Here is a 26,415-nt window from a genome sequence, read left to right as displayed (position 1 = left end):
GCACTCGCTTAGCATGCATAAGGCACTGGGTTCTATCCTTAGCACCACATAAAGTAAAATAAAGACATTGTGTTCACCATATTAATATAAATAAATAAATAAATATGAACACAATCTATTTATCCCCCGCTGGTGGGTTGAGTTTGTCAGGTCCTTCTTTGAAAGCAGTTGGGGAGAGAGTTTGAGGATGTTGGGCACCCATCAAATGCAAGAAACCCCCACTGGATGCTGGGAGGACCCAACAAGGAAAGCCACACTGCTGCAGAGTGCACTTGGCTCCCAGCGCATCACCGGAGCAGGGGTCTGAACGTCCCTATGTCTGGCCAGCTCCCAGGGGATGCTGATGTTGCTGGTCCACGGACCACACAACTCTGACCTGGGGATCAAAACTTTCTAAATAAAGTTTTATTGGAACACAGCCACACTTCTGTGGCTGCTTCTGCTATACAACGGCAAAATTGAGTGGTTGTGACAGAGACCATATGGCCTGCAAAGCCTAAAATATTGAGGATTTGGCTCTTTACAGGAACAGTTTGCCAACCCCTGCTCTAGAGGGTAGGCCCTGCACAGAAGCCCTAACTGCAGTTTATGCATTGACACATGTGCTGGGGGATTTTTAAAACCACTTTTTTGACTCTTTGTAGTTGTTCTGTGGCCCTACAAGCAGAGCAGAGTGTCCTGGTGGGTGTGTGGAGAATAACTTCCGCTTAGGCCAAGACATGGTTCTCCTCACTTAGCCCTGAGGGTGGCAGCCCTTGGTGGCCCTGGCACCAGGCAGTCTCTTTGGGTGACTCAGTGTGTCCCACCCATGTTACTGTCTTCTCTGTGAGCTGAAGGTGGAAGGTTGGGAGCATATCGTCAAAACCCGAGGCACAGCCTGGACTGGGAATGGGTTCCGTTCCTGCCCAAGGACAAGGGATTTGGGGGAGGAGAAGCTGCAGGAGGCCGCGGAGGGAAGGCAGGAACTGGGCAAGGCCAAAGCCAAGGAGGCAGGGGAGCGGAGGAGGCCAGGAAACGCCCAGGGGCTGAGCTTCAATATCCTGCATCCAGGCTCTCGGTGTCTCTTCCATTCCTTCCTGAGCCACCACTGTGCCTCTGAAAGTAGGTCACATCACTGTCTGCTCCAGCGACATGGAGGGAAATGTACACCAAGTAGGTCATCAGAGCTGCTGCTGCCTACTGAGCTGCCGCCAAGACCAACGGCTGCCGCATTCAAGTCACCCTGTAAAGACCCTTGGTGTGGCAGAGAATCCTTAACAGTCCGCACAGGAAAGGTCAGCCCTGCTCTCTGGGAACGGAGCAAGTAATCGAATTCCTGCAATGGTAGAGTTCCCTGCAGTCAGGGAGAAGTGTGCATAACCAGTGTCCTCCCAGTATCTGGGTTCAGTGAAAAAAAACAAGTCGGAGGCCGTTACTTCATTTGCCAAGGATACTTGGAACAGGAGTTATAATTTCCTCTTACAGTTAAAACACAGTTCCACGTGGAAATTTTTTTTTGCATGCAAGCCTCTTTTTAGAAATTTGTTCTATCTTCTACTGATTTCGTCTTCTTTCTTTCTTTCTTTTTTTCTTTCTTTTTTTTTTGTTGTTGTTGTTGTTGTTTTGTTTTTTAGTTTTGTTTTGTTTTTCTGTACTGGGAATTGAACCCAGGAGCACTTAACCTCTGAGCCACATCCCCAGCCCTTTTTATATTTTATTTTATTTGAGACAGAGTCTTGCCAAGTTGGCCTAGGGCCTTGCTAAGTTGCTGAGGCTGTCGTTGAACTTGCAATCCCCTGCCTCAGCCTCCCAAGCAGCTGGGATTACAGGCGTGTGCCACTGTGACCAGCAACTGGTTTCTTATCTTTCTTTCTACTTGGAAATTTCCACAGGACTTATAATTTCTTCTTCTTCTTTATTTTTATTTGTGTTTTTGAGGGGATGGGGAGCAGGGTCTCACTGTATTGCCCAGGCCGGTTTTGAACTCCTGGGCTCAAGAGATCCTCCAGCTTCATCCTCCCTAGGGGCTGAGAATACAGGTACACACCACCACCCTGGCTTAGACCTTATGCTTTTTAATCTATGAGTTCCTTATGATTTTCAATTTTTCACAGCACACCTGCAGGGAGGTCCATTATTTCCCCATGGTACTGTTCCTGTTGACGCTTTCCTTGACAGCGCCACTATTTGGAGTCTTACTTGGAAGGAGGGAGACAGCGTAGCCAGTTACAGGGGCCCTGTGAGTTGATGATCTCCATGCCGTGGCAGCCTATGAAGTGAGTGTCCACCGTGCGTGTGGCCAGCCCTGATCATAGCTTATTTGAAACTCATTCATCATTTGTTCAGGATCTCCTTCCATTGACCAGCATTTGTTGAGCACATTCTATATGAAGTCACTTTGCAAAGTCATAGACCAGAGTCCTATTGCCAGCTAAATGGGATCCCTCCCTTGACCTCTGGGTAGGTATTTGCTGTGGCCGGTGCTGGGTCTCATAACTGTCACTCTTATAAGCACTTCAGGGTAGTCTGACCATGAGTCTCACATGAAGAGGCCTTGTCATTAGAGACCTCTGAGTTGATACCTTTTCTGCGTTTCTTGAGACCCACTGTTTAATCTGATCCCCTTTTTCCTCTCTGTATAGGATGGATCTTAATAGTACCTACCTCTCAGAGCTGTTGTGAGGTTGAAAGGGGTGAATACATGTGGAACTCTTAACTCAATGCCTGCCTCAGTAAATGATAATCACGGTTATTATCATATGATAGCTCACAACCCGTGCAGACATCATTTAGCTCCTTCTATGCTAAGCATACTTTCTGAACACCTTCCAGGAGAGTCAGATTGCTCACCCGATAGAGGGAGTGTGTTCATCGGGCAGGACTGGAGGGGAAGCAAGGAGCTTGCCGGCTAGCTTCCCTTCATTGTTGGCTGGCTCCTCCGCATGTGACCCAGCTCAAGGGTGCCCAAGACCTGTCTTGCCATGTCTTTTTCTTTATCTTCTCCATGTCCTATAGTGGCCCAGGAGGTAGCTATTGAAACTGCCAACAAGTGCAGCAAACAGGTTTGCCCGAGTGTCCAGATCGATCCCCCTTTCACTGCTTCCCCAGCTGTCAATCTCATCTGTCCACTGGAAGGAGTCTGTTGAGCATCTGTGACACCTAAGATGTGACTGGAGGTGAAGGAGGACCCTTAGGATCCCTGGAGTGCCCTTGCTTTTGCCTAGGTTGTGGTCCTGGTTGGGATTGACCTTTATCCCTAGCCCTCTGCACCAATAAAGAGCATAAATCCAGGGCAGAGGGCAGGGGCCCCTGTATTCTAGAATTAATGGCCATAACCCAGTAGGGACCATTGAATGGGACCCTTGTTGGTGCCTAACTCCTGGTGGTCCCATTTGGTCTGACCTCCCTCCTTGAATCCTGCTGCCCATTCATCTCTCCTGCCTGGAACTATTGGCCGCCATTTCTTATGTGGCCGCCATTTCTTATGTGGTCCCTCCAGAGGTATTCCCCTTGGCTGTGTGGACCCAGGGTACCCTTGGACTCTTCTCTTTGAGGGCTGGACTAATTAAGCTTTTCCCCATTTGGGTGTAGCATATCTTTATTTCAGAACTGTCATGAATATTCCTATGTTATCTCCTTGGTTTCCAACTAATCCTCACAATAAGAGGTACATATCAGCCTTTCAATTTTAAACAGAGGAAACTGAGGCTCAGCAAGGGGTTGAGCAGCTCTGGTGCCCGGCCAGACCTGAGGCTGTTGTTCACCTAGGACTTGCTCTGCGGAAGTGAAGCATGTGACAAACTAGGAAGCTTGTGGAATTGAGCAATGGGTGCTGGGCATCCATGGTGTCATTGCCGCAAGGCAGGCCTGAGAATGACCACCTTGGTCCTCAGAGACCTTATAGTCTGACTGAGGACTGGCTGGGGGAGCCAAGCCCTTGATCTCTGTTTGCCTGGAGGAGAGCTAGATGTCACTAAGCACTACGCCTTAGGGCTAGAGGCTGATCAGGCCCTGCCTCCATCTCCAATTTCTTGCAAAGCAAGAAGTCATAGTCCAGTTGAAGGCCGCACGCTGTAGGCCCAGGGTCGTCTCTAAATGCTCTTGGTCCACAGTGGGTAGAATGGGGATGGACCTACTCTGGCCCATCCAGGGCAGTCAGTCACCTTGACTTTCCATCCAACAAGCGGTTATGGAGGCCCATAGTATCTAAGGCACTGTGCCATATTCTGTAGGACCCACAAATGAAGGAAACATGGTCCTGAGCTCCTGAAAATATAGGTAGCTTAGCCGGGGAGGCAACTACCTAGGCTACCTGGACTACAGAATGGAGAGCTCGGGAGCTGGTCCAATGTGCTGTGTGACTGCATGGGTCAGTTCTCATGAGAACTGGGGTCAGTCTTGCAGGGCACAGGCATTGTGTTAATGGCAAAGGATGGACAGAACTCAAGAAATGAACAGAGGTGGAAAGATGCCCCAGGTCAAGGGACCACCTAGAACAAGGAATATGTGTCCCAGGTGGGGTGGCAAGCACATGGGGACAGGAAGACATGGAGTCCTTGGAGAGCTATAGCTGCCCATTCTCCAAGCTACTCCAAACCCAAAGGCAGACACCGGGTCCTGGCCAGGACCCAACACGCCTTCTGATGCGCTTCCATAAATAGAAGTTGAAAGTGGCTCTGCAGGCCAGCAGGGGTGGGAGCAGTGATTGAAGCTTTTCCTCTAGCTGGGTTGCTCCTGAGACATGACATGTGCAGGGTACAGTGAAACCTAAAGAATCGCCTCCCCTAGGTAAGTCAAACTCACCTCCCTGTTGGAAAGGCCTCGATACAGCCAGGAATACTGATTGCACCCTTCAACCTTGGCCCTCAAGTTGGTTGCCCCAAGCCTGTTTCCCCCCAACTCCCACTCCCACCCCCACAGCCTGGGATTGGCTCCCTCGGGCCCAGCGCATGCACTCTGACCTTCCTGGTCAAGCATGGGGCATGCCCAGACCCCAGAGTCGAGTGGTCATGCAGAGAAGCTCTCCCCTCCCAAAAGTCAACCCTGCAGAAAACGGCCATGGTCAAAAGAAGAAAGAAAGAGAGTAGCGGAGTCACCCTTGGAAGCCTTGTGGATGAAGGGATCGCCAAGGGCACACAGGGAAAATGGCCAGAGAAGCTGCTTCTCTGCCTTTCAGACAGTGGCGTGGTTCTGCTGCAGGGCCTGCCCACCTGGAGCCTGTCACAGCCCAGCTGCAGGCTGAGTGGGGAAGGACCCAAGGATTGGCATAGGACTCACTTTCATGTGGCCTGGGGTTGGGGGACAACTTCAGTGTCAGGAGCTTTTGGCAGCAGCAGGACCGTGTGGTTATGGGTCAGTGAGTGGCCACCTTTTGGTTACCAAACTAATTATATTAGTCAGTGGCCCAAGAAAGGTAGGATGGTGACAGGGATGGGAGAATCAGTGAACAAATGACCAAAAAAAAGGTCCTGCAAAAGCAAAGGCCAACCACAGCTGGGATGGAACATCACCCACATGGAGAGAAGCTCTTATGCGTGTGGATCTGACTTTCATACTAGGAAAGTCAGGGTTGCTGCTGACGTCTATGACTTAGGCCCACACAGGCAAAGAGTTTTGCCATGGGTTTGTAGCAAAATGAGAGAAATAGTGGATTTACATTTGCTTGGAGAATAGATTCAAGCGATAATGAGAACTTGTAGTCACAATGTCTCCTGAAACCCCCTTAATTGCCCACGAAGCTCGGCATGCTTGCTTTGCAGTACATTCTTCATGCAGTACGTGCATATAAATGTATAATGCATGCTCCGATGAAGGGTTCGTAAGCCCTCGTGGGCTGTAGTTGGTATTTCTCTCTAGGTCTATGGAGGTGAATTTGAGGACGTTAGTTAAGCAGGTTATGACAGAACAGAGGGCCTTCTGTAGGAGAGCGCTGTGCGTTCTTCCCAGAGCTGAAGTGAAATTCATGGGAAGGATCATCATTATTATATTTCCTTTGTGAACTGACGGTGATGATACAATGTCCTTAGGCAGAGTGAATGTCATGACTCCCCAGTTTTTGGTCTTTCAAGCTTATGAAATGCAAAATCCTGAGAACTACTCATCTAGGCCAACTACTTTATTTAAACCAAAGGAACTAAACTTTTTGTGTATTGAAGGATAAACAGAAATAACCCGTGTAATTTTTTGTTCTCGGCCTTGTATCTTTCTGGACCGTTCAATCTAGTTATTCTGATTGGGCTCAGATGTTGCTTTTTGATTCTCCAGTGTAAAGCATTAACCCCTTCATATATATATATATATTTTTTTTTTTTTTTTCTTAGCACACTGTCTCTGCTGCAATTGTCCCTTTCTTTTTAGCTGTGTCCTATTGACTGTTGATTCCCCCTCCCCCTGTGTAAAATGAAAGCCCTTCCTTATCCACGGCCCAAGTCACCATGTCATCCCCAGTTCCCAAAAGGGCTCCTGGCACCTTGTGGGCCTCAGCCAAAACGTGTTGCCTGATAAATGAAAGCATGCTTGAGTCCCACTAGGGACTCAGGCAGAGTAAATGAGAGCCCGAGTTTCAGCCCCCTCCTCTCCCCAGCACCAATGCCGGGCCTGGTGCTGCAGGTCTGAGACCTAGAACCCAGTCAAGCTGAGAAGAGAGGCCTGGGCCCCATCTCTGCTTGTCTGTGTTGCCGCTCAGCTTCCGAAAGGCCTCGAGCTGCCTGGTGCCCAGTAACCCAGCCTGGCCCGGCCCGGCCCGGCCTGGCGGCTCCCAGACAGTGTATCATTTGGGCTTTCTCTCATATTGGAAGCAGTTCACTCTCTGAGGAAGCTGTCCCTGCCTGGGTCTTCTTCAGTTCAGAAGTGCTTCTAGGACAGCAGCTCGGGAGGCTGAGGCAGGAGGACCACAAGTTCAAAGCCAGCCTCAGCAATGGCAAGGCGCTAAGCAACTCAGTGAGACCCTGTCTCTAAATAAAATACAAAATAGAGCTGGGATGTGGCTCAGTGGTGGAGTGCCCTTGAGTTCAGTCTCCAGTATACATCCCCCCCCCAAAAAAAGAAGTGCTTCCAGGACTCTAGGTAAATTTCCCTCATCTGGGGAGTGGAGAGCATCTGTCTGCCCCAATTCCATTCCCTTATGACTGTTCCATGTCAGTGAGCCACAGGAACACCATCCTGAGGTCAAGTGGTCTGCCTCCAGAATGCCTCTGGACTCTTGGTCCTGGACTCATTCCTTGGACTAGACCATGGCCTCTTGGTCTCCTTGGGTCTTTGACAAAGTCAAAGCCACCCTTGCATCACCCCACACATGCAGACACCTCTCCCTACTGCCCTGGTTGCAAAGGGCAGATTGACAGTGGGAGTAGCACTTGACTGATTTTACATAGAAACTTCTAGCATTTACCAGTTGGTTCTTAGTCCCTATCCGTTGTACGAAAGTCCTCACCTGAATTTTCTGTTCATTCAGAAATTATCAAGTAAATGTCTTTTGCATTTGACGTTGTCCAGAGGACTCTTCCTGATGTGGCAACCCATGGGGGACAGGAAGCAGCGAGTCCTGTTCGCCTCCCGTGACATCATGGATACGGTAGCAGCCACCACGCCCATGCTCTATCGTGTTGAATTATTTGGGACATTTCGGGTTGCAAATGATAGAAACCCAACTCAAAATATTTTAAAGATAAAAGGAGAAAATGTTGACTCTTGAAATCAAAGGAAGGCTTCATAGTTGTGGGGAAGAAGGAAGGAAGGGCAGATATTCCATTCTGATTTTACGCCAGAAGAGAAGAGGGCTCATGAGGCACTCTTCAATGCCATCCTAGCGGGATCTAGTCCGCTAAAGGCTTTACTAGTCAGGAGTGTTTGGGGCAGTTACAGTAAGAAACAAAACTTGAAGGGCAAAGGAAAGGGGGATGTTTGCCTGGGAGTGTTTGTTAATCAGTTTTCTGTTAGGGTAACAAATGCTTGAGATAATCAGCCTGTGAAAAAGTTGATTTGGGCTCACCATTTTGGATGTTTGATCTGAGATTGGTTGGCGCCTTTGACTGGGCCTGTGGGAAGGCAGCACATGGCTGGAGGAGGAAGGGAGGAAGGCCATGCGCCCCACCACAGGGTGGAGAAGAGGAAGGGGCAGGGCCCCACTGTCCCCTTCAACAGTGCACCCTAAAAACCCCAAGATGTCCCACCAGGCCCCACCTCTGGAAGTTTCCCCCACCTCCCAGTAGCACCAAGCTGGGGACCACGCCTTCGACATGGGCCCTGGGGGATGGTCAAGGTCCAGACATAGCAGCTCCAAGGTCTTCTCCACAGTCCAGCAACCAGCTCCAGAACCACAGACCTGTGCACACACAGGCCTCCCACCCAGGAGCCTGCCCAGACAAACGTCCACGTGCCTTTTCCAGGGGTTGTGGACTCCTCTAGACCCTGTCCAGTTCCTAAGTCAAGGTCACGTTCTAGAACCCGTCCTGCTCACTGTGGAGCTAGCAGGCTGTGCCTCCGTGGGTGGGCCAAGGGTTGGGTTCAGGCTCCAGGGCACACGTGTGGAGAAAGTGGGTGACCGGGAGGCCACAAAGGGCTCAGAGCAGCCTCTGGGTCTCTTCCCTGTCTGCTTTTATCTCTGTGTTTATACTGGGACTCCAGCTAAGGTATTGTTTTTTAAAGGGTCTCGGCTGATTAAAAATAAATAAATTGAAAGAAAAAGTAGAAAACCACGTCCTTAAACATGGGCGAGCCTGCCCGCCCCTGCCCCTCCCTTCTGAAACAGGTCAGCTTCTCTGAATAACCATGCAGCCCGGAGATTCCAGGAATTTTAGAAACATTACCTGTTTATTTCTGCCTGGACGTGACCCACACATCCTGCCCACGTGGACGGAGACGTTGTAGGATAACTTCTTAGAAGCTATGAAAAACATGACCCCCAGCAGGAGGAAGCCTCAGCTATTGAGTGGAGCTTATCTGAGGAGCTGAGGCTGAGATTTTTATGGTCCTTTGAGTTGCCAAGTGCTGTGGTTCCTTTGTGTGGTTCGCCCCTCTGGGCGCCACCTCAGGCTGGGGCTGGAGGTCGTGGGAGGCTGAGGTGGGAGGCTGAGAAGCCCTCAGCTCAGGCTCTGGACGTGGCCCCAGGACCTGCCCTGGCTCCAGGGGCCTGGCAGCCTCTGGGCATGGCACAGCCTCTGGCTGGTTCTTCTGGGCCTGGGGATTCATGAGGCCCTCCACTCCAGGTCATCTGGAATGTTCTAGAGAGAAAGAAGCCCTTAGTTTCCATGTATTTAAAATAAGCATTCTTGGGAGGGACAGGAACCTGGGGCTGGGGTCAATTTGCAAACGTATGAAGACCAGGATCGGGACTGTGAGAAGGCCGGGAGAGAGGGTCTCTATCCGGGCACAGTGGGGACAGACCAGTGGGTCAGCAGGGGAAAGGAGAGCCCCCGCTCAAGACCTCCCACCATGCCTGTGGCCTGGGCCTGGACCCTCCGTCTCCTTTTCCAACCCCAGCACTTCCTGCTTCATGACAAAGGCCTGGGCCGAGTGCTGGTGGCCCAGGTCCTGTGCAGTCGGGGAGGAACTCATCGAGAGGAAGACTTTCTTGTATGTGTGTAGTACTTTTTTTTCTCTTTCTCTTTTTAAAGAGCTGGTGTGTGGGAAAGAGAAAGATAACAGGCCTATGAGAGAGTGAGGCTGGAGTTATTTCTACTGGACTCAGGTCCATGGTCAGTGGCCAGAGGTCAAAGATCATGGGAATACCAGGGAAATCTTCCTTGAAACTCAAGTGGACATTAGGTTTCGTGAAGCAGCAGACCATGGACTCCAGCTCTGTGGGACACTTCAAAGCCCCATGGGGACAGAAGGAGAGGAAATCAGGCACAGCCGCATCCAGGACACCCTGCCCATCACCCACTCATGGAATGGAGGGTGGAGTGACTTGGTGGCCTTTCTTTCTAGCATTTCTCTAGCTAGAGGAGGAGGCTAGGGTCCACAGGCCCCACCCCACCAACTCACTGACAAGACTCGGCCCCACCAGGGAAAGTTAAGCCCTCAAGGCCCCGCCTTGGAGTATGCCTTGGAGGGGCCCCAGCTGAGACCCAGGAGCTCCCTCTGTGGCTGCCACCGCCAGGCAGCACCACACCTGCTGATGCCTCATCAGAGCCCTGGTTCAGCAGAGCAGCTTGGACCAAAATGAGGCTCTTGTTTCCTTCTTCCCCATTTTCCTTTCTTTTTATCCAACAAATATTTAGTTCTCACCTACTATGTGCCAGGAAGCCTTCTGGAGCTGGGTGCTGAAGCGTGGGGCTGGGTCAGCAGCATCCCTCCACAGAGGGGTCCATTTTGATCCCGCCTACTCTCTAGAGGCTCCGGACCTTCTTCTTAGAAGCACTGTGAGGCTAGAGACCTGGGCAGCCGGGTAAGCTGTTGACTTGATGGGGGGCCAAAAGACTCCCCATCAGACTGCAAGTCCCTGGGAGCCTGGCACCCACCTCGGGTCCTGCAGTAGTGCATGGGTGGGGCTGGCCGCTCCTGCTCACTGAGGACTGTCTGACTTGGGGCAACCCCATGTGCCACACAGGGTCCCGCAGGACCACCCAGGAGGAGTCAGCTGGGGATGTTGAGGGAGCAGATGGAGGTGGGGGAGGCTTCGGGAAGACCCAGGGCCAGGGACCTATGCTGGGGATTGCAGTCTAGGCTGTGGACGGGAGGGCAGGGGGCACATGAGCTTCCTAGGGCTGTCAGAGCAAGTGACCACAAATCCGGTGGCTTAAAGCCATGGGGGTGGGAGGGCGGCTGTGGTCTCACGGTTCTGAGGCTGGAGCCACCCATCCAGGTATCAGCAGCTCCCGGGACACTGCTTCCTCCCACGGTCCCTTGGCTCCAGCATCCTCGGTGCCCCTTGGCCGGCAGCTGCAGCGCTGCAGTCTGTGTCTCCGTCTCCCTTGGCCTTCTCCCTCTGCGGCTGTGACTCTCTGTGTCCAGATTTCCTTCTTCTGTAAAGTTACTGGATGTTGGGCCCAACTTAATCCCTCCTCTCAACTTGATTCCCTCTGCAAAGACCCGATTCCCAAATAAGGTCACACTTTCAGGTACCCAGGATTAGGACTCCAATAAATCTCCTGGGGACACAATTCTACCTAGTGCCCGGGGTGAAGAGGACGATGTATAAGGCCCCAAGCCAGGCGCAGCGGAGAGGAGTCCCAGCCCTGGCCCCTGGGGTGCCAGGTGCCTCCCCTCTCGGGCAGGGCCAGGCACCCCCCACACGTGGCCGTGACTGCAGCGGGTTTTCAACTTGCAGCATCTGGAGCCCGTGTGGCCTGCCTTAGGGCTCAGCTCAGGTGTCACACCCTTGATGACATCTTCCCCGACCTTCCCCTAGAGAGAAGCCCCGGGCCCTTCCTCTGGGCTCTGCAGCCTCGTCTGTAAGCATGGCAGGCTTCAGCGCCTGTGCTCCCTGGAGTCCCTCAGAACTAGGACTGGGTCTTACTCATCCTGGTCTTCTCCATCTGGCCCACAAGCACACAGTCGGCCCCCAGAGTTCAGTGAGGGAAGAACAACCAAGAGTGCTGGGCTGGGTGGGTGGATAGGTGGCCAGACAGGGAGGGCTTCCTGACCGCCCACCCCACCCCACCCCTGCTTCTTCCATCCCCCTGCCCTGCCTGGGTTTGCTCCGTGGAAAACCTGGTGTCTCACCTCTGTCTCTCCCCAGCATCTGTGCTGTGTGAGAACCAACACTATCCATTTCCCCCAGTACCAGGTGCACAGTATTTATGGAGTGGGGAGATGAATGGAGAGGTCGTGCCTCTCAGGATGGATGGACAGGTGCCGTAGGTGGGTGGTGGGTGGAAGTCTGTGGCCTGCGGAGGTTTGACACTCCCATGATGGTGGCAGCCACCAGCATCACTCCTGCTCTCTGCTAGGTGCGTCTGCCTCCCCTGTTCTCTCCCCGCCCACACCTGTAGACCCAAGTTTTGTTCTCTATAGTTGTCACCTCAGGGAAAGACCCTAGCTGTCCCAGCCTGGGATCATTAACCATCTGGGGATGAAGCTCTGCAGCCAGAGCTCTGCTGGGCCTGCCCTTAATCCCTCGGAAATACCCACTGCGCCAGGTTGTGAGATTGCAGCCTCAGCCTGCCCCAGAACAGGCCGATTTTACATAACATGTTTTGCAACCTGTTCAGTAACGTGTTGCCCTTCGGCGCTGCCTGCACTGCCCTGTGGTGTGGAAGTATGTGTGTGTGCGCATGTGCACACACGCATGTGCATGTGTTTCATGAGTGCTGCACCAATAGGGCATGAGGAAAGAGCCTCCTCTTCACGTTCATGTAACCTGCTTATCTCCCAGGCCCACTTGGTTATAGAAAGAAGTCAGAGGTCAGACAGAGGATCTGCAGTCAGGTCTCAGGGCCCGAGGAGAATGCGTGCAGGTAGGGAAGCTGGGGGGGATCTCTGGTCTAAAGCCAGAACCCCACTGTCCCTGGCCAGGCCATCAGGAGCTCCTTTCCCATTCCTATTCCTGTCGTTGGTGCCCTTGTCTAGGACAGGCCACTCTGGCCGGCCTTGTCTTACTGGTCACGTTTTAGGGCAGCTGTTTCCTTGAGATTAAGGGAGTGAGGGGCGCTTCTCATCCTGCCTGGATGATCTCCCCTGAGTCCTGGGGAAGAGTTAGGATCCGTGCTGCGGTGTGTCCAGCTCCCCATGGCTGCCCTCGGCGTGGGGGGCGGAGCCAGGATGTGGGTCAGAGCCCAGGACTCTGAGGCCCTGCTGAGGAGGCTGGCACCTCCAGGCCCCTATTATGCCAAGTGCTGAGGGCAGCTCCGTCTGTCCAGCCTCAGAGCTGAGATCTCAGTCTGCCGCCAGCTCGGGAGGGAGCCTCGGCTTCCTGTCCATTGTCTACTTGGGGCACACCCTGGTGTGTTCCTGAAGTGACCTGGAGAGGCTGGGAGGGAAGGAGGGAGGGAGGGAGGGAAGGGTCCTGCTGGAGCTTGCTCAGGGTGGGAGAGGGGAAGTGAGAGGGGAAGATTTGGTGTTTTTCCTTGTTTGTATTTTGTATTAAAGAAAACAAACAATATCCTTTGAGAAAACCATTAAACAAAGCACATCCTAAGTCCCCAGAGCCCTATTGTGGCAGCCTGGAGTTGGGAATTCATTCATGCCTTTCTGGCTAGATTGTTGGAGGCAAGAGACAGAGGCTGGGTCGGGAAGGGCCGTCACTGAAATATAGTTTGAAACGTCTTTCCCTCCCTGGTCTCAGTAGGTGACTGAGCCAAGTGGCCGTAATGCCACAGTCCCTGTGTCCACAGTCCCTGACCTGTTGTCTCCCATTACCCTTCTGGAGAACTCTCCTAGACTGGCCAGTCCCAACACAGTCAGGGCTGCCAGTGCCCCCCATCTCTCGCCTTGGTGGGGGCTGAGCCCTGTGAAGACAGACTAGTGGGACCTTCTCCACAGAGCCCCAATCCAGAGGTCTGTGTGCTCCCCAGGGGGTCAGGGCTGCAGCCACAGAACTGCCATCTCTCATTCTCCGCACGACCTCTCCCTGGGCTTTGGTCTCCCTGCCTGAAAAGTGAGAGTTGGGGTCAAAGGGATACCCACTGACCACCCTCCAGCAGACCGGCCTCTGGCTTTCCATTGCTGTGTGTGCCCAAGTGATAGATTCCACGTCAGGGCCTGTTCTCAGGTCTCCCCTGCCCACATCAGACGGCCCTCCAAGACCCCCAGGCCAGGTATCCCTGATCCGTCCTGGGATGCTCACAGTGGGGTGGTGGTGCTGTCATGTCCCTGCTGGGGCACATTTCCCATTGCAGGTGGAGGTGGCAGGAAGGTGGTGAGAACAGAACTGGCCATCATCCCAGATTTTGCAAGTACTTCTGCCCAGGCCTGGTATTTGGCAGAATCAACCCTGCATTATAAGTCGATCTTCCCAACCTTGATGTCAGTGTAAATAGTTGGCATGAGGGCATTTTACAAAAAAAAAAAAAAAAATCCCTAGAATCTTCCCCAGTCCCTCCTTCAAAGTTTAAAAAAGCATTTTACTATTTGCATGTTTTCTCTAAATATTTCCCAGGCCATATCAGGAGAGGATTTGGGGTAAAATCGCACAGGGCAGTCTGGCCTAGGATTAGGAGATGCTCTTCCCCTGCTTGAAGCTCAGGGTGAACAGACTTTAGCTCCTGGTCCTCTCAGCAGTCCCAAGTAGAAAGAAGTATCATTTCCATTTTGTTAGAAATTGGGAGATTGGAGAAGGATCTTGTCCCACCCTACAGCCAGTGACAGCTTCCCTGGTCTAAGGGGACACAAAAACAGACCTCTGGATTGGGGCGCCACCAGGAGGGTCCCACCGGCCTGCCTTCCAGTGCTCAGTTCCCAACCAAGGAAGGGCTGTGGGCGGCCGCCGCCCTGGCTCCACGGCCCGGCCCGCTCTCTGCAAGACTGAACAGCTCCCTCAGCGCTCTGGACCCGGCATCCTTGCCTGCGTTTGTGGGTTTGGATAGGATGAATTCTAAGGTTCCCTTGGTCCCCGCTGTTCCTTGAGTCTGCAGTTCTAGCCTCCTCACCTGGTGGGGAATTCATCAAATTCTAGCGTTTTCCATTCTCTGTCGGATTTGGTGGTCACAGTCAGCTGCTCCTGCCCTCCTGCCCTGGAAACTTGTATGGTCAGTTCTCTGCTCTCCTGCAGAAGTTATTCACAATCCCTCTCTCCCCGTGTCACAGGGCTACCACCCGATGCCCCATGAAGTGGAGATCGCACACACCAAGAAGCTGTTCCGGAGGAGGAGAAACGATCGAAGGTAGGAGAGACCGCAGTGAGCACTGGGTCTTCTTTTCCTGTGTGGGTGGCTGTGCCTTCCTTCTTCAGCCCTGGTCCGTGTTGTGCTTTTGCTCTCATCGATTGACACCTCTGAGATGAGGCTGGTAGGTTGGTGGCACGGTGCGCTTGGTTGCCAGTCGGAGATTCCCACGCGGCACCGGTGGCCCAGAGACAGGACCCCTATAGGAGTCCGGCAAAGCACAAACCTGCTGGCTGCGTGTTTTGAGAGATGGCCTCCAGGAGGCTCCCGGAGCTCACAAGTCCAAGGATATCTGTTTTTCCTTCTCCCTGACATGGGGAGTTGTCCCTGGTATTGCCGGCTTGCTGTCACAGGCAACACAGATCAGCAATAGACAGTGCTGCTGCTCCCAAACAGTGAGCCAGTGAGCAGTGAGCCAGGCTCTCCCGTGGCGCTCAGAATCCTGGGTGACCGTCGGGGAACAGGAAAGGACTGATGAGGTGGTTTGGGTAAGAACAAGCAACGGAGATTGGCCGTCTGGGGAATGCAAGCGTTTGTTTGCTACAAGGCTTTCTTACTGGGAAAAGTCTTCATGCTATAGTTTAAGTGAAAAAAAAGAAAAAATTCCAGGTGCAGAACAGTATTTATTGTGTGTGGCCATTTGTGCAAAAGGGGGAGTCGGAGTATATTTTTTGCTTGAATGTGCATAAATTATTTCTGGATGGAAATCCAAAAAAAGAAAGAACAAAAAGGCGTATGCCTGAGGAATTCAAATGATGTGTTCCCTATAGGGGATTTATTCTTACATGAAGGTGATGTCTTGTGATCTACCTTTCGTGAACAGAGAATGTTCTCGGAGAGATGAGGAATAGCCAGCTGACATCCCCTGATCAGAAAATGAGGAGTGCCTGCCCTCGTGCTGCGTGGCCACCTCCTGGAGATGGAGGGCTGTGGCTGACCAGCGTCTCCAACCCTCCCCTCGGCCTGCAGGCCCTGATCACGGGGTATGAGGTGGTGGCCACAACTCTCAGGGTGGGAGGAGGACACAGTACCCAGAGGGCTTGTCCTCCAATAGCAGATTTAGTGAGTTTGAAAACATTCACAGAAGACAGTAAATGTCCAACTAGCTGGGAGGCAGGCCGCCCTGGCTTACAAGTCGGAACCACCAGGCACTTTATGTGGAACCACCAGGCATCAAAAGGGAAACTTGAGCCGGGAGAGTTGGACCGAGCCCGGCCCCTGCTGTGGCCAGAGTACAGCTAATTGCATTGTGTGAGCTGCCTCTGCTGGGCAGAGCCGCACAGGCCACGTCCTGGCTTCTGGGTTCCCAGCAGAGTTAAAAAACAGAGAGTACCCCTAAAGGAAGAATGGGGTTCCCAAGGGCTTGGGCATGCCAGGGGGAACAGAATGTGTGTCTCAAAGGCATGGAGAGTCCCCAAGCTTACGAATTAAATGGCTTCTCCTGGCCCAGGCAGTCGCATCCAGGTCAGCCCACATGTCCCTTTCTGGGCCAGGTCGCCTTGCTCCACAGGAGTCCCCTGGACCGGGGCAGGCCTCCGGAAAGCAGCAGCATGACCCAGGAATGTAGGAAGAGCAACATGCACGACACACCAGGACTGGGGAGCTGAGCTGCGCTCATAGTAGCCAGTGCCCGGGGTAGGTCAGCTCACCTCGCAGAGGATGTGGGCTGGGCCAGCATCCAGAGCGAGGCAATAAAGATGATTAAAGGGACGGAAAGTATGTCCTGGAGGAGAGCTGGAAGGCTGGGGCCAGGGAAGAGGAAAGAACATCCACACTGCGAAACTCATGAAAGATTTACACACAGGGAAAGGGTGGCTGCCTCGTTGCTCCCCGGGACACAAACTAGAGGAAGTCAGCTGAGTCAAAAGGAGAGAGTTTTCGGGTGGACCAAAGACAGACTCAAGGATCGAACGTCTCCACCATCGGGGTCAGACTGCCATTCAGGGTAGCAGATGCTCACTGAGTCAAAGCTGGTCAGGGCGCCCCACCCTTCTTCCCGTGCTGGAGCACAGTACAGCCCATCACCAACACCTGAGTCATCCTGGAGTCCCCAGGAGATGGGGACTTCCAGGAGAGGGAGAGGCAGCCATGGGGTTTAAGGATCTCATTGTCTAAAAGCAGGGGGGCCCTGAATCCTTATCAGGCCAATTCCAACCCTCCTGGTCGATCATCCTCCTGAGTGGCCTTGCTAAGCGCTGACCCTTTAAGTTTGACCTTGATGGTTAGCACTTCTGTCCAGCAGGTCAGCCTACTTTGGGGCTTAAACCACAACGAGAAGGGCTTGCATTCCATGAGTACACCACACAGCAAAGGGGGAAGAGGTGGCCAACATCAGGTTTGGTGTCAGAGGGACACAGCCAGCATCGGTATCATGCCTGTGATCTCACCCCCGGTTCATGGAGGGAGGTAACCATCTCTGGCTCTCCTTGGTTTGCCTATAAGAGCCCGTGGCCTTGGCGTCCTGCAAAGTGACTTGAGTCTGGATCTGAGAGCTGTAGGCTCTGTGTAGCATGGGCACGTAGCTGCAGATAGGATTGTGTGATGCCCCCAAACCATCTTCAAGAATGTCTGCACCATGTCCCAGTCCCAGCTGGCTCTTGGGGTGTTTCTGTGCACCCTGACTGCCTTAATTTCCCACTTGTCTCAATCAGAGGCTGTTAGAAAGCTGCATAATGTCACACTGGTGGCTCACGCCCCAGAATTAGAAGCTGGATGTGAATCCCCACCCGCTTCGCTCACCAGCTCTGGGATATTGGCAAAATGCTTCATATCTAGAAAGCTCGATTGCCTCTTCCGTAAAGTGCATCCACTAGTTGGGAGACTTGAAGGAGCTTGATCTTGTAAAGCACCTTGGAATGGTCAGCCCACTCTCAGGTCAGAGGGAGGTCCAGGTGGCCAGCAATCCTTGCCAGGCAGTGTGCATAGGAGATGCTTCTCACCCACCACCCAGAGGGGTCCAGGTTTGCTTGTGAACCCAGGAAGCCTTGCCTGGTACCCCTTCCAGGGTCAGGGCACCAGGTCAGCTGTGTGCCCTCTCCTGGAACAACTTTGAAAGCTCTGTCTCCACGGTCCTGACCTCCCCAAGCCCAGCTGGCAGGCCAGGAGAGCCCCTCCACGGCAGCCGTCCCCAGATTCTGCTCCCCATTTCCACGGGCTGCTTCAGGGGGCTCTGTGATAAAAATTGAGTTGTGGGTGGCTCCCCACCCCACACCCATTTTGCAGGGAAAAAAAAAATTAAGGTCTTGGACAGTTCAAAGGTTTTCTCCTTAAAAATGCTCTTGAGTTTGGACAACTGATAACAACTTGTTTATTTGGGGAAGCTTGTAAAAGACAGCAGATTTCAGGCCAGTCCTGCATTTGATCATCTAGACCCGATGAATGAGTTCTCAGTGCCTTCCCCAGAGAGCAGCGGGGCTTCAGGTGCTCTGTCCTCCAAAGAGGTGAGACCCGCTACTTGGAAGAGAGTGGACCAAGGGTTATCTGCCTCCTCCCAAAGCTCTGTGTCCCCAGAGTGCAGAGCAGAGGAGCACATTCACTAGAAGGCTGAAGTCTAGGCCCTTGGCCTCTGTTGACCTTGAGTGGTGTCCTCTGGAGAGGGGACAGAGGACTTTCTCAGCCCCTCCCCTAAGGCCCACCCCCAGCTCCATTTTAAGAGCTAAACAGACTCAGGAGATGCCATGGTCTAGGTTCCCTGGGAAACAGATTCCGGGATGGAGATTAGCTTTTTAAGGAACGCCCTGGAATCCATCTGTGGAGAAGAAAGGGGGAGGGGAGGGGTGCAGGATTGGGCAGAAGTTGACCTGCATTGAGGACCTCCTGGGAGTTGGCCCAAGATGAAGTGACAGAGCACACCTTTACACCTTGTGTCCCTTGGTCATCAGCTGGGGACTGCCAGGGGGAAAGGAGGTGTGACCTCAGGCTGAGCAGCTGTCTTCACCCAGGGCGGTCTCTGTAGAGGGTCGCAGGGCAGGCATACGTTCTTCCTGAAGGGGCCGTGGCGCCATCACAGCCAGCCCCACAGTGAACCGCTACTGAACTCACCAACTTGGATTTATGGGGCTGTCCTCGGTGTTAGGTGCAGTGTTCCCAAGAGCATCAGAGTACAAGGTGTGGTCCCTGCCCTCAAGGACCAGAGGTGGAACCTGTACAATGGCACACTTGTTCCACAACCAGCCAGAATGTGGTGTTTGCCCGTGGAGCGTCTCATGCTAATACAGAGGTGGCTCAGGAAAGGAGCCATGGTGGGGGGGTGGTTCTGGAAGGCTTCCTGGAAGAGGTAGTGATTGAACCACTGGTGAGACTGGAGGAGGATTCGGAAGGGAGATGGGACAGCAAGGGACCACAGGAGTGTGAATTACACAGCTAGGTAGGCACTGGGGCCAGGGATCCCCACCCCTCCCAGAAGTGAGACAGACAGGCGGGACTCAGTACCCCCACAGAGCTAAATAGGAGGGAGCAGTCAGAACACGCTGGCTCTGACGGTCCCCTGGCCAGGCTGTTAGGAGTCTCAGTAGACCCTGCAGCTCCAAAGCCCAGCTCTTAGCAATTACCGTAAGGCAGCTAATGGAGACATTAGCGGTCCATTGCAGATGCCCACCAGTGTGACCAAGGAGACAGGAGAGCTGTTTTCCAAATTAATTTGCTTCATTAAATGAGGTCTCAGAACGGTTAATCTAGTCCATGGCCAATCAGATGGAAGGGAAGCAGACAAGAAGACCTTAGCCATCCCACTCAGTGTCAATGGCTACCCTGGGCAAGAAGCAGGGGAGAGGAGTGCAGAGCTGGGCCACCTTCTGGGTAGTGCAGAAGGTCACAGCCTCTGTCTACCATTGACTGTGGCTAGAGCTTAGTGTCCTCTCATTGTAGGACCACTTAAGAACTGTGTCCCTCCCTCTCTTCCTGTGCCAACACGTACCGGAACTCCTAAGTGTCAATCTTCAGATTTGATTTTGCAAAGTCTTTGTGGTGGCATTCACGACACTGATCAAAACAGATAGGATGTCTGGAATTAGTGGGGATGGGTATGCAACTTTGCAAATGGACTTTAAGATTTTAAATTCTATGCCTTAAGGAATGGAATCCTGTGGCACATGAATTACCTCTCGATTTTTAAACTTCTAGGTACGGAACACATCACAGGACAGAGTGATGGAAAAGCCCCTTGAAATGCCCCCTTAGATCTGGGTGTCTACAGGGTCCCCTTAATGTAATCATTTCCAAAAATGGTTGCAGATTCGCCTAGCCATGATTTGGTATGAACCTGTGCTAGCGATTAGGGATCTTGTTTTCTTCCAAACCATCTATTTGGAAGTCTCTTTGGGAGGGATAACTGTTTTTCTGCAATTTTTGACAATTGAAACTATATATACACATCGCCAGTCTTTACAGAGAAAGCACAAGAGAGATTATGGGGATTGGCTCGAGGGATGATGGGGGCCAAGGCATCCCGTAGTCCAGCGGGTACTCTGGCAGCCCTGTGGGAGAGCCACGGTGTAATTCAGGAAGAGTTCAAAGGCTAAGAATCAGAGCTCCGATGTCTGAGGACAGGAGTATGGATGTCCCACTCAGGAAGAGAGAGTGACATCACCCCTCCTCTGCCCTTTTGTTCCTTTCAAGTCCTCAGACGGTGTCCATCCACATCGGTGAGGGTAGGTCTTCTGTCCTGAGTCTGCTAATTCCAATGGGAATCTCTCTAAGAAACGCCCGCCTGGGTGTTCCCACAAATGACGCCTCCCCAGCCATCTCTGCACCCCTTGGCCCAGTCCAGTTGTCATCCAGAACTCATCTTGTCTATCCCCCAGGATTCCTCAGACAAGGTCAGGGGCCATTTATGACCTCGCTGTCCCGTGACCTTCTCGTCGGCCCCTACATCCTAGAGATGTGCCGCTGGTCAGCCGTCCTGGGCCAGTTCTTGCTCCCTCCTGGAGGGCAGCCTTGGTGTTGGGCAGATCTGCTTCTCCTGCCAACCCCTTAATTGTACACCACCCACCTCCTCAGCAGCCTCACCCTCCCTCTGCCTTCTCACTCTAAATACAGAGAGGTCATTTAGAGTGGTCATTCATGTGTTGGAGCCTCGTGTCGCTGCTGTGACAGCTCTGCCGGGCTCTGGTGGACGTCCCTGCCTTCCCACAACCATCCTCCTTTTCACATCTGGCCTCATGGTGAGAGCCCTGGGGGATACGCAGTGCCTCCTGAAATCTCTCTCTTCAAGTCACATCTGCCACCTGTGCTTGCCCCTGTCCTTCACACCATCAGTCACCATCAGGGTCCTTTATCCTCCAGAGGTGACTGAGTCCCCCATCTTGTTGTTCTATTCAAGTCCTCAGCAGATGTGATGATGTCCACCCACATGGGTTGGAGGGTCTTCCGCCCAGAAGCTGATCAGGAATTACCCAGCCAGAGTCCTGCGCCTGTCCCCCGGCTCATTCACAGGAGCCCTCTCTACTCGTGAACTCTCTACTGGCGGACTCCATACCTCCAATGCGCCTGCTTGCTAATACGCATGCGTCATGCCAAGGCCAGTCGCCACGCACAGAGGGGTGACAGTTTGAGTGGTGCCGCAGGCAGGGTCCCAGCTGAGGTCAAAGGAGGGGACGCTCTTTCTTCTGTTTTGACTCTCCTACTGTCAGCCAGTGTCCTTCTCGTGGTCTATTTAGCCCTTTAGTGCCATGTTTGTCACACGTGCGTGCTTTTTGTTGGTGAATCTGCTGTTAAAGATGGCCCCAAGCATAGCGTTGAAGTGCCATCTGCTGTCCCTAAGCACAAGAAGGCCATGATGTGCCTTAGGGAGGAAATGCGCGTGACAGATGAGCTTCATTCAGCAGGAGCGGAGGGCGGCGGGCTGTGCGTTCGCCGGTGCGGATCAACAGCAGAGATGAAGTTAGGATCTCGAGACAGAAACACACATACAACAAGGCTGGTGGAAATGTGACCAGAGGCCTGAGAGGACGAACCCTGTTCCTCTCCTGGGAGTAACAGCTCAGCATTCACTCAGTCAGTGTTTGCTGTGACTTCATAGAATGTGCCTATGGTGAATGAGGAGGATTAGCTGTCCTTGTCCTTTAAAACAGGACAGAGAGATGATGAAGGTGAATGAGCTGGTGGTTCATGATGGGATTCCAGGCCTGGGTGGTCCGTCTTCTCTGTGTGTCTGTGGTAACTGGGAGGAGGAGAGGGGGTCCGGGGGACACCTCCTGTGCTGGTCACTGCCCAGCTTGGCTTCCCTGAGCGGGCCTCTGCCTCATTTGTACCATCCCAGAATGACGCCGTCTCCGAAGCCCCCACAGACAGCTCAGCCCTGCAGTGACTGTCATTGCCACCCTGTCATCAGGAGCTCGGGGACCGCGAGACAGATCCATGCTCACGTTGCCCACGGTTTCTCTTTCTATCCCAGCAAGGAAATTGCCCTCATTAAGTCCCTGCTAAAGATAGATAAGAAAATGGGACGGCAAACCCCCACCTGGCAGGCGGCCCTGTCAGATTCTGAGCAAAATGAGTCAGATAGGAATTATTTTTAGGATCCTCTCCTCCTTCACGCCCACCCCCAAGCAGGCTCTCTCGGAGAGAAGAGCAGCGCATTTCTCCAAGCCACATGTCCAGGGCCATTTTGATGGAAGTAGAGCCCCCAGACACAACTAGAGAAGACCCCAGGCATCGCACAAATCACGATGGTCTCAGAAACCTTCATACAGAGCAAAGGCCTCACCCGGAACTCCTGGGCAGAGCAAGCGTCCAGGAGCGTCCCCAGGGAGGTGGTCCATGACTGACCCTCCTCTGTGCAGTGTGCCTTCCCTGGACCCCCGTCCTGCTCCTCCTCCTGAGGCACGCTCCGGACTGAAGACCTACTCTTCGCATCACACTTTGCAGGAACACAAGGCCCTGAGGGCCTCTCCCATGAAGGACCCACGTGTCCCTGGCCCAGGATGCATGTCCACGTCAGGGCCAGAACAGCTCAAGAGGTGGCCTGCCATGCAATTTGGCAGAGCCCCTGGGTGCCAGCTCTGCCTGCCAGGCCTGGACCCCTCCCAGGCTGCATCCACTGTCGGGAAGCAGGACGGTCCTCTCCGTTGGTCACTCTTCTCCCTTTTCCCCAGCAATCAGAGCTCATTCAGGCCCTGAAAGCCCTAAATAGTAAAGTGGGGAGACCCAGGGTCATGAAAAGTGACTGAAGAGAAGCCAGGGGTACATGCCTGGTGACCTGGTGGGCAGGAGGGAGGGCTGTGACGAGGAAATTGATCAGAGACTGATGCCATCTCCACACTGTGTCTGGACACCCCGGGGCCAGTCAAGTTGGTTTAGTTACTCCAACTCAGAGGTCTTGGTCTGTCTTTCTCTGAAATGCTGAGCATTTGCTAACTGACTCGCAAATGCTGACCCTTCTTCCTCTCAGGAGCTCCAAGCGACCGGAGCTCTAGCACCAAGTCGACCCAGCCTTCCATGGGACAGGATGTATGGCGGGCAGCTGGGCCCTGGGCCAGGCTCACCTGCCTTCATCTCTCACCAGCCAGAGGATCTTGGGAAAATCAGGACTCTCCCCAAGCACATTCCTCTTAGTGTCCTGGGGACAGGGTGCCGGTATTCTGTGTGACAGCAGGTACATGGGAAGGCCTCCTCTGGAAGTGCCCCTCAGAAAACAATCCCCCCCTTCTTCCTGACCGTCACTCCAGGGACCTCCACCCTGGACTGTGGGCAGAGGAGGAAAGGACGCTGGTGCAGGAGTTGTGGAGTCTGGGCCCAGAGCAGCTGCCCTGGGCTCTGGAAGCACAGTTTCCCAGCTATAAAATGAGGGGTGTGATTCCAGTTCCCAAGTGTGTGAGAAAAAGTGCAGGGCCAGAGACAGAGGACTCTTCCCAGAAAGATTCCACTCTTTAACCACGGGATGGGAAAGACAGAAGTGAGAACACTCCAGAGGCTGGCCCGGGCCCTTGGGGCGAATAAGCCGTGTCTCTAGAATTGTAAGCCCAGCTCGAGTCCTCTCCAGAAAGTTGGTGAGAGGAAGGCCATGTCTGCTGCTCCTGGGTACATCTTTCCTCCCCATATCTAGTCCAGATCTGGATGCTGGCACCGTGCTGGGCTGAGCCATCGTGCCCCCAGTCTCTAGCTGCCTGAGGTCAGATGTCATAGGAGACCATCTTACCCAGGGGTGCCTGTGCATCCGCCGATTCTGAGGGTCCTTCTGCCGGACTCCCAGGCAAGCTCGGCCCACCCCCAGCCCAGCCCAGCAGTCGCTCAGCAATTCCACAGCACTTCCAGGGGCTCGCTGTGGTGGGAGCACTCTTTGAGCCTTAAACACATAGTGATCATCCTAAGGAAGGTGGGCCGATTTTATTTCCATTTTCCAGGTGGAGAGAAGTGAAGTAACCCCAGCTCTCTGGCTTCAGACCCTCTGCCCCAACCAGCTCTCTGCCCTCAGTCCCTCCTCCATGTCCTCAGCCTCCCTCTCCTGGGTCCCCCTCTGCCTTCTGCATATACCCCCCCATCTCTCCAAAGGGCACAGGGGTATTCAAGAGAGCATATCCTCTTAGTGCAGAGCCGGCTGTCATTCTCAGAGGGACAGCGGGGAGGGATACTGTGTAACTCAGAGGCATGAATGGCTGAGGGGTGAGACTCCAGACCAGACCCCAACAAGCAGGGTCACCACCCTCCTGCTTTCTCTGTAACCAGGTCAGTCCTGCTTACAGACTCCTGTCCTCGACCAGATGACTCATGAGTGGACGTATTTAGGAAGTCCTTGCAATAGACCAGAGAGTTCCCAGTGAGACCTGAAGGGAGGGTGGTGTGAGGTCCAGCTGGGTGGGCAGCTCTCGGTGGAGGGCCTCCGCCAGATACCTGTTCCTCCCCAGACCCGGGAAGATAAGCCCAAGGCCTGAGGGTGCCTTTCACTCCCCAAGCGCCCCTAGCAGTGACAGTGGGACAGGTTTTAAAAATACAGAGGAGCCTTCCTGCCCGGGTCAGCATTCACCCTGCAGGTTATTTCTGAGTCTTCCCAGTAACTTAATTTTAGCCATTTATTCCAATGCATGTGTGTCCTGGGGAAGCCACGGTGGCCTCTGTTATGGTTTAGAGTATTTCGGGAGGCCAGCCTGGTTTCCAGAAGTGATGCAGGAGCTCAATTAGGCAAGACACCAGCAAACAGAAAGAAAATAACTCAGGCAGACAGGACTCGGGTCCCCAGAGGTGGTGCCTGTCTCAACTCTCACAGGAGAAGGGAGGGGAAGGGAAGGGGTCTCCCGACTCCAGAGGTGGCAGCTTGTGTCATTCCCTCACTCATTGCACACCTGCAGGGACCTAAGTGCCCTTCGAAAGGTGAGCAAGGTGGAGCTGCCCATTCTTTCAAAGTAGACCAAACAAACAGAGCCCAGCACCCGGAGTAGAGAGGCCCTGATCGTGGCAGACTGTAGGTGTAGACTCAAGTTCACCAACGGTTCATGGGGAACTTCAAAGTCCTAGTCACCAGCACATTAACAGCATAGAGGTTTTTGAGGAAATGCTAAACAGTTTATGGATTTTCAAATAGGCCTTCAGAGGCCCCTGCCAGCGCACCCTACAGGACCCCTGTGCTCCCTGTGGACACAGCCCACCCAACCTGCCCACTCACCTTCCTACCTGCCCTCCCACCTCCATCCTCACTCACCTTGTTCACTAGAATCCATCTTCTCCTGGTTCCTTCAACAGTCCAGCGGGCTCCTGTCCCCATGCTGGCTGGCCCCTATGCCTAGGAGCCTGTCACCTGGCCCTAGCCCTCACCAGCTCCCTCTCCCCAGCCTCCCAGGGTTGGCCTGCTGGCTCAAGCTGTGGCCAGGCTGAAAGAGTTTTCCCTGCCATCCTGGAGATACCCCGCTCACCTGGAGCAGGTGTGGCAGCTAAAGGGTTTAGGGCCGGGCAGGAGGCCTGGGAGCACGCAGGGCACTCATCATTTGTGTCTGGGAGGGTGGGCCCACACATCCTGAGATACCTCTGCAGGTGACAGAGGAATCCAGGACAAAAGCTGCCGCCCCCCACCAGCCCCGTCTGCGCTGACCCCTCCCTCAGGAATACCACTGCCCTTGCGTTGACTTCAAACTGTCTTTCAACGTCAAGGGGAGGATTCAGGGACAGAGGGTCCAATTTCAGGCTTTTGCTTGTCAGGCTGACACTGAACACAGGAAAGAACCTGTGTGTGAACTTGACACAGATGAGAAATCTTTTTAGGAAGAAACTATACGAGATGGGGTTGTGTGAGCATTTGGACCTGGTGTCCCTAGTGGCCACAACCAGCATGTGTCCCCGACTGGCTCAGCGGCTCAGGGAGTGGGCGGCTCAGCCTCATCCCCTTGAGCAAGAAACCTTGTGCCTTTGAACCCCAGCTGTAGCCATGGTGCAGAGAAGTTGGGTGAGATCCAGGCAGAGAGCAGGATTCTGGCTTTGCCTGATATCTAGGGGGTTGGAAATCCTGGGGCAGAAGTGGGCTGGTGGGGAGGGGTCGTGAGGATCCCTCTAGACAGAGCCTGCAAACCAGCTTCCTCCCAAGCCCCATCCTGCCCCACTGCCCTTCCTAGGACACCAGGGCAGTGTCAGGCCCCCTTTCCTAGCCAGCTCTGGTGTTTTTTGACTATGCTTAACAACTACATGCAATCAAGGAGTGCACCCCTCCCTCCCCACCACCCCCACCGAGGACAGTGAGAGTGAACCCAGA

General features: G+C 53.5%; 1 protein-coding gene across 8 annotated transcripts in view; it reads left to right on the top strand.

Annotated features, from left to right (window-relative positions):
* Positions 1 to 26,415, top strand: part of Ctif (cap binding complex dependent translation initiation factor) — a 265,733-nt gene that overhangs the window by 114,673 nt on the left and 124,645 nt on the right. For all 8 annotated transcript variants that reach the window (XM_013357600.4, XM_013357599.4, XM_078030064.1 and 5 more), the window contains one exon: positions 14,665 to 14,741. In XM_013357600.4, the coding sequence (XP_013213054.1) occupies positions 14,665 to 14,741 (77 nt within the window). The remainder of the gene's footprint in view (positions 1 to 14,664; positions 14,742 to 26,415) is intronic.

The sequence above is a fragment of the Ictidomys tridecemlineatus genome, chromosome 13, assembly GCF_052094955.1.
Source record: "Ictidomys tridecemlineatus isolate mIctTri1 chromosome 13, mIctTri1.hap1, whole genome shotgun sequence".
NCBI classification, from domain to species: Eukaryota; Metazoa; Chordata; class Mammalia; order Rodentia; family Sciuridae; genus Ictidomys; species Ictidomys tridecemlineatus.
The sequence above is the reverse complement of the archived record's forward strand: the minus strand, read 5'-3'. Positions and strand labels throughout refer to the sequence as shown.